The sequence below is a fragment of the Peromyscus leucopus genome, chromosome 7 (assembly GCF_004664715.2).
Source record: "Peromyscus leucopus breed LL Stock chromosome 7, UCI_PerLeu_2.1, whole genome shotgun sequence".
In the NCBI taxonomy this organism is placed as follows: Eukaryota; Metazoa; Chordata; class Mammalia; order Rodentia; family Cricetidae; genus Peromyscus; species Peromyscus leucopus.
Genome location: NC_051069.1, coordinates 15,325,510 through 15,333,393, shown reverse-complemented (window position 1 = coordinate 15,333,393; position 7,884 = coordinate 15,325,510). Strand labels below are relative to the sequence as shown.

The window sequence follows — 7,884 nt, the reverse complement described above, 5'->3', positions numbered from 1 at the left end:
AGTGTTTTCGGGGTGCAAAAATAGTGGACTCCCGTGGCCCGAAATGGAGCCCCCAATACTCGCTTTTTAGGCTGCCCCAGGATTTCCGCTCAACCGCCCCCCAAGCAGGATTCTGTGCTGTCCATGGAGCACCTTGAAAGTGGGGGTGACCCCAGCCTTCACTTTTTTATGTGCCCACACCTATAGCAGATGTCCCCATAATGGCTTCTTGCCAATCTCACCCCCCCACTCCTGCCTAGAGCGTTCCCTAAGGCTGCCCCTCCCTCTGTCCCATCACTGGGCTCCAGGGGAGAGGGCGTGGCCACAGACACCGAGTCCTATAAAGGTGGTGATGCCTTCACCCTGACCTTGAAGGTGGTAGTTCCTTAGAGCCTTCCCTGATCCTCCTTGGGGTCCCCAGCGAACACTCTTCAGTTCAGCACCTCCTCACAGCCAAAGGTGAGTACTGGGGGCTCCTGGCTTGGCTCTTCTTCCCAAGAAAAGGATTGTTTGGATGAGGGGGTGCCGGGTAGCCCCTCCATGATAAGAGACTAAAAGCCTTTTTTGTGAGCAGGCAAATTCCTTAGGGGAGAAACTGAGCCCAGAGAACTAAAAGGACTTGCCTAAGTTCCAGTAGCTAGTGTCAGACCTTTATATAGAAATGAGCTAGATACCCTCCACTTCCAGGTCAACTCCCACTGCCTCACTGATCGCTGGGGGCTTCCTCGTCCCTGCACCGTGTAGCTCTTTCCTCGGGACTGCCAGTGGGGGAGAGGGCTCCTCTCTGCGTGGATAGGGGAGATGCATTGAGCTTTTACTAGCTGTTCTCTGTCTTATTTAAAAACTACCCCTGATAGTCTGTACCCTCCCAAAGGGTAGCAAGTCAGAGCTAAGAGTTTCTGGCTGGCCTCAGCAGGAGCTTTGGCACCACCCACTGCTCAGGAGTTCCTTATCCATCCTTACAGGGGTACAATCAGCTTGATAGACTGCTAGCTGGTGGAAATATGAGTTGCATTTCCCCCTGGCTCTTCCATCTTCCAAAGGGGATGCCAATTATGTTGAAGGGGAAACTATGGCACACACAGGGGGACAGTATCCCCACTTCACTGAAGGAAGACACTGAGTCTCCAGCATGCTCTGAGAGTCACCTTCTCCAGGAAGCCCCTTTCCCTTCAAGGTGACTGTAGTCTTTGGGGGAGGAACTGTACATCTTCTTGTCTTATGTGGTTCAGAGCTTTCCCTAAGGTCTGTACCCTCTGAATTGGGCAATCTTTATTTTTGGTTGGTTGGTTGGTTGGTTGGTTTTTCGAAACAGGGTTTCTCTGTTTGGCTCTAGCTGTCCTAGAACTGGCTCTGTAGACCAGGCTGGCCTCAAACTCAGTGATCCATCTGCCTCTGCCTCCTGAGTGCACCACCTCCCAGCTGACTTGGGCAATCTTCTCTTACCTCTCTCGGTTACATAATTGAAGCTTCAAAGGTAAAAGGACTAGTCCAGGACCACCCGGACCACATTTCACTGCTAAATGACTCTCCTGACTGGGCAGAGCAGTAGAGCAGACTGTAAAGTTGCATACCTTTTCTGGAACAAGCCTAAAGAGAAAGTGTCCTCTCATTCTGGTTAAGTTTAGACCAGTTCTTGGTTTTTCTGATTCCAGTCAGTAGTTTTCTTACAGCCCTAGCCTGGTGGGAATCTTCCATTTATTTATTTATTTATTTATTTATTTATTTATTTATTTATTTATTTTGCTTTCTTATGACCTGCAAAAGTGGGGGAAGCCAGGCTATTCATTCATGAGCAATGAGCACAACAAAAAGCCTGGCCTGGATTACTGTTATTTGGAGCTGTATCTATCTGCTTTTGAAGTGTGGCTTGGCTGAGCTGGGAGAACCAGACCTGAGAGTAACGGGCCTTGGGGATTGGTTGTCTGTGCCCTCTCCCATTCCTGTCCTCTACTGGGGTTAAGTGACCATCTTTAGACCCTGAGATGAACATGGAGAACTGAGAACTCAAATGTTTTCATTCTCAAAGGGAGGCACCTGTGATAGTAGCTGGACATTCCATGGAGCTTTCCCTAAAAGCTCTTGCTATTGTTGACTGACTTGGGCAAGTCAATGCCCCATTTGGAGGTTTAGTTCCCCCCTAGAGTATGAAATGAGGCCAAAGAAGCAAATGATCTCTAATTCCCCGATAAGATGGCTTTCCCAAAGGTGGCGGGTAGGACCCAAAGAGACCCTTTGGGTGATATGTGTTAACTGTGCATTTATTGGAATGGGTTGTGGGGGGGATCAAAGCTGTATTTAGACACAGAGATTGTTTAGGATGATGCTACCTGGTGGATGTAAAGCTGATTTTAGGAAATACATAGTAAATGACAGCATTGAAGTTAATGGAAACCATAGACATTGGAAGTCACTGTTTGAAATCCCACAGTTGCCAGGCGGTGGTGGCACACGCCTTTAATCCCAGCACTCGGGAGGCAGAGCCAGGCGGATCTCTGTAAATTCAAGGCCAGCCTGGTCTAGAGAGTGAGATCTAGGACAGGCAACAAAACTACACAGAGAAACCCTGTCTTGAAAAAAAAAAAAAAGAAAAGAAAAAGAAAGAAAGCTCACAGTAGTAAAGAGAGGTTTTCTGGAAGTGAGTGACTTGGGTTGAAAGTGTACCCAAACTTCCTACCTGTGTAGCTTTGAGAATGTTACTTACCCTCTCTGTCTTACTGAAGCCTTCCTTCCTCATAAGCTTAGGGCTAGGATTGAATAAAAAAAAAAAAAATGACTGTGTGAGTGGGAAGAATATGATCAACATATATCGTATGAAAAAACCAAGACCAAATCACACTTAGCTTCCAGGGTACTGAGACTTCTCTACAAGAGAGCTTAGTCCACCTGACCCCAGCCTTTCTGTGTATAGGAAAAAAGAACTGTGGAATTTTGGGCACACAGTGGCAGCTCAACAAACCATCTCTGTCTCTCTCTATGCCCGGTAGGCAGCTCTAGGTGGAAGGCTTCTCCTTTCTTTAACCAGCACGGTACCACTTCAGGATACTCATCCCTCACCCTCAGTCTGATGGTCTGTCTTTTCTTTCTTCTTGCCTAACCTCTCAGCAGCCACCTAGATCATGCCTTCCATGTATGGACTTCTAGACTCCATGTCAGCCACAGAGCTGCTCCTGGCCATCACCATCTTCTGCCTTGGATTCTGGGTGGTCAGAGCCACAGGGACTCGGGTTCCTAAAGGCCTGAAGACTCCACCTGGACCCTGGGGATGGCCCCTTATTGGGCATATATTGACCCTGGGGAAGAACCCACACCTGTCACTGACAAAGCTGAGCAAGCAGTATGGGGATGTACTGCAGATCCGCATTGGCTCCACACCTGTGGTGGTGCTGAGTGGCCTGAACACCATCCGGCAGGCCCTGGTGAAGCAGGGTGAAGATTTCAAGGGCCGGCCAGACTTTTACAGTTTTAATTTCATCAGTAATGGCCAGAGCATGACTTTCAACCCAGATTCTGGACCAGTATGGGCTGCCCGGCGGCGCCTGGCCCAGAATGCCTTGAAGAGTTTCTCCATAGCCAAAGACCCAGCTTCTGCATCCTCTTGCTATTTGGAGGAGCATGTGAGCAAGGAGGCTGAATACCTAATCAGCAAGTTCCAGAAGCTGATGGCAGAGGTTGGCCACTTCGACCCTTATAGGTATTTGGTAGTGTCCGTGGCCAATGTCATCTGTGCCATGTGCTTTGGCCAACGTTATGACCATGATAACCAAGAGCTGCTTAGCATAGTCAACCTGAGCAATGAGTTTGGGGAAGTTACTGGCTCTGGATACCCGGCTGACTTCATTCCTGTCCTCCGCTACCTACCTAACTCTTCCCTGGATGTCTTCAAGGACTTGAATAAGAGGTTCTACAGCTTTATGCAGAAGTTAATCAAAAACCACTACCGAACGTTCGAGAAGGTAGAGGCTTGGGAGAAGCAGGTGGTGGGCAGGGAAGCAAGTAGGGTCTGGGGCCAGAACGCCACAGACAAGCTTGAAGCCAGGAGCAGGGTGCACTCCCTCCTCAGAAGGTCACTAGAACTTTTCTTGGCTAATCCCTCTGGGCAGCCATCAGATAAGAGCCACTGAATAGGAGGAGACCTGGGCCACTTCTTGCTGGACCAGGAAGAGTTAAGGAACCTGTCTCCTGGCCTCACGGTAGAAAAACATTAAAGAACATCTAATTACTAAGAGTGTGTCAGGTTCTGTGCCTCCAGAGTTCCTTGAGCTGGGGCCATCAGTTCTCTGAGGTAGGAAAGAGACTTGGAGAGGCCAAGGGAGGCTAGGAAAGCAGCTTCAGAGTGTCATCTCTTGAACAGGTTGCTAATGACTGGGAGGGACCAGGCCTAGATGGAGAGGTAGGTCTGGACTGTAGTGGGAAGCCATTCATTCACTTTGTGCTCCTTTGTCTCCCAGGGCCACATCCGGGACATCACAGACAGCCTCATTGAGCACTGTCAGGACAAAAGGTTGGATGAGAATGCCAATGTCCAGCTGTCGGATGATAAGGTCATTAGTATCATTTTTGACCTCTTTGGAGCTGGTATGTGCTCTTCAGTGTATAATTTCTGTGCTTAGGTATCCAAAGCTGCCGCATACCTAACTTCTCCCTCTGTTCTGTCCTGTTCAGGGTTTGACACAGTGACAACTGCTATCTCTTGGAGCCTCATGTACCTGGTGACAAACCCTAGGGTACAGAGAAAGATCCAGGAAGAGCTAGGTAGGTGGTGGCTCCATTCAAAGGACTCTAAGTGGGGGACTCTGATAAAGTCTTGGCAACCCCTTAATCTTGAATCCCTGTATTCTGTAGACACCGTGATTGGCAGGAGTCGGAGGCCCCGGTTTTCTGACAGACCTCAGCTGCCCTATCTGGAGGCCTTCATCCTGGAGGTTTTCCGGCATTCATCCTTCGTCCCTTTCACCATCCCCCACAGGTCAGGCAGGCCATAGAGCCATTGATATTTGATACTAGACCTTAGTCTAGTGTGCACAGCCAGTCGGAGCTCCTGGGAGGGACATGGCATGGGGAAGGGGTAGATTTCTCCTGTGGCCCTGAGTCTGACTGAGCTTCCTCTTTCCCCAGCACCACAAGAGACACAAGTCTGTGTGGATTCTATATCCCCAAGGGACGTTGTATCTTTGTGAGCCAGTGGCAGATTAACCACGACCAGTAAGTTGACGGGGCAGTGGAAACTCCTGGGTGGGCTAGGTCCGTCCTCTCCTGGGCTTCAGACCCTCCTGCCCCTTGGAAATGACCTAATTGATACTTATAAGCCCCTGATCATCTACTTGAACTATCTCCTTTTGCTTACAGGGAACTATGGGGTGACCCAAACAACTTTCGTCCTGAAAGGTTTCTCACCTCCAGTGGCACTCTGGACAAAGCCTTGAGTGACAAAGTCATTCTCTTTGGTTTGGGCAAGCGGAGGTGCATCGGGGAGACCATTGGCCAACTGGAGGTCTTTCTCTTCCTGGCCATCTTGCTGCAGCAAATGGAATTCAACGTGTCACCAGGAGAGAAGGTGGATATGACTCCTATTTATGGACTGACTTTAAAGCATGCCCGTTGCGAGCATTTCCAAGTGCAGATGCGGTCTTCTGAGCTTCAGCATCTCCAGGCTTAGACTGTCCTGTAGTCCCCAGACCAGGGGGCTGTTCCAGGGATTTAACAGATTCTGGGGAGTTGTGCCTGCCTTCTACTTTGGACTTGCTTTTCTATATGCTGATCTCAGACACTGGGCACAGCAGTGGCCCACAGGAACTTCAGAGCCTTCCTAAATTCAGCTTCAGCTAGGAGACCTGAAAGGGTAAGCGGGTCTCTGGGCCTCAGAAAAGCCCCGAAGAGCTCTCTGGGTGCTCCAGTGGCTGTCCAGTTTGAAAAATGCTTAGAGCAGGTCATGCCAGGATCTATCGGGGTTCTTTGACAACTGGGAGCTATGCAGAACAGAGGGAGAAGACAGCTCAAAATACTGAGGTGCTCTTGCCATTTGCTAAGGCTGAGCAGCCTTCCCACGTGGGTCTAGGACACTGTGGAGATCACCTTTATTCACTCTTCATTGGAATAAACAGGTTTCTCCTGTCCTTGCAAAGCCCCCGTTCCTGTTCAGGAAGTGCTGGGTCTTGTGTCTAGGAAGATCCAAGAACAGAGGGACAGACTCTCTGGACAGTAGGACCAGGGTGACTTTTGAGACAGAGTCTTGTATAGCCCACACTGCCTCTGAACTTGGTATGTAGCCAAGGATGGCCTTGAATTCCATATTCTTTTTCTTCTTTTACCAACCTTTTGAGTACTAGGATGTAGTCACAGACCACTGTATCATCTCTTGGTCTCTCTTCTTTACTGTATAAAATGTTCATTTAAAAAAATGTTTGGGGGCTGGAGAGATGGCTCAGAGGTTAAGAGCACTGACTGCTCTTCTAGAGGTCCTGAGTTCAATTTCCAGCAACCACATGGTGGCTCACAACCATCTGTAATGAGATCTGGTGCCCTCTTCTGACCTGCAGTCATACATGCTGTGTATATAATAAATAAATAAATCTTTTTTAAAAAAATGTTTGTACAGCTAGGCAGCAGTGGCCCACACCTTTAATCCCAGCACTTGGGAGGCAGAGCCAGGTGGATCTCCGTGAGTTTGAGGCCAGCCTGTTCTACTGAGCAAGATCCAAGACAGGCACCAAAACTACATGGAGAAACCCTGTGTTGAAAAAACAAAAAATAAAACAAAACAAAAAAAACCCAGAAGTTTGTACACAAGACCTTTTTGGGGCCTGTATTTTTTGCTTATGCATTTATATTAGTCATATCTTAAGAGCTTTAGGACAATGAATTTAATGCCACAGAGAAAACCCTAACTCAAGTATCTAGAAATATATAGGAAATACCTATAATAAATAAAATATTACCTGGAAGTACTATACATGAAGATGTTTTTGTTGTTATTGTTTTCTTTTTTTGTTTTTTTGAGACAGAATTTCTCTGTGTAACAGCTCTAGCTGTTCTAGAACTTGCTCTGTAGGCCAGGCTGGCCTTGAACTTACAGAGATCCACCTACCTCTGCCTCCTGAGTGCTGGGATCAAAGGTATGTGCCACCACAGCCCAGCCATGTGGAAAGGGTTCAGCCTGAAGTTAGGCCACATTCACACCTTGAGCTCAGTCTTCCACTGTGTCTTCTCATGGCGATGGAGAGGTGAGGGACTGCTCCCAGGCAGAGGGTCGGTGGTGTCTGACTCTCTAACTTGTCACACGCTGATGGAGTATATCCTCTTGAACGCTAAACTAAACGCTGCTTTCAGAAGCCCCCAGAGCTGGTGGAAAGGTCTGATCCATAAGCACATTATCTAATTCGTGGTAACCAGGGCTTTACTAGTCCTGCATAGGGAACATGGGTTCTAGAGCTGGTGATGGAGCTAGGTGAGGACAGATGCTGGGGCCCTCGGTCTTTGGGGGGCATCTGAGCAGAGCCCTCCTTAAGGATGAGAAGCCATCTCTTGAGGGGCTCACATTTCAATGCAGAAAGCCTCATCCCTCAGGAATGTCTGTGGCAGTGTCCAGTAGGGGTGAATGCCAGACCCATACAACCAGAAGTTCCAGTGACTAGCGTGCTAAGAGGACCTGCATCTTGGGATGTGACCCTTCCTAGTATCACCCCACTCAACTTCCTTCTCAAACAGCTTGTAGTGGCTAGCAGTTATCAGTCATGCTTCCTGATTGGAGTAGATAGTTTTCCATTCACCAAGAGCTACAGGCCACCATAAGGAGCAAACCAAAGTCAGAAGGAACAATGGTGCCCAGTTACCAATCTTAGTTTTTTTTAAAACAAAAACAATAAACAAACAAACAAACAAACAAAAACTTTGGAGGGGGAAATG

At 48.3% G+C, this 7,884-nt stretch overlaps 1 protein-coding gene across 2 annotated transcripts; it reads left to right on the top strand.

Moving 5' to 3' along the window:
- The first annotated feature begins 248 nt into the window (after positions 1 to 248).
- LOC114690337 (cytochrome P450 1A1) lies at positions 249 to 6,931 on the top strand. 2 transcript variants are annotated; one of them, XM_028865085.2, is made up of 7 exons: positions 249 to 438; positions 3,088 to 3,935; positions 4,431 to 4,557; positions 4,645 to 4,734; positions 4,825 to 4,948; positions 5,098 to 5,184; positions 5,329 to 6,931. In XM_028865085.2, exons 2-7 carry the CDS (start codon positions 3,099 to 3,101, stop codon positions 5,636 to 5,638), a joined length of 1,575 nt encoding a protein of 524 aa, XP_028720918.2. In that variant the 5' UTR covers positions 249 to 438; positions 3,088 to 3,098; the 3' UTR covers positions 5,639 to 6,931. The 2 variants fall into 2 exon arrangements, with proteins under 2 accessions (XP_028720918.2, XP_028720920.1); XM_028865087.2 differs by having other exon boundaries at positions 3,085 to 3,935.
- The last annotated feature ends 953 nt before the right edge of the window (positions 6,932 to 7,884 follow it).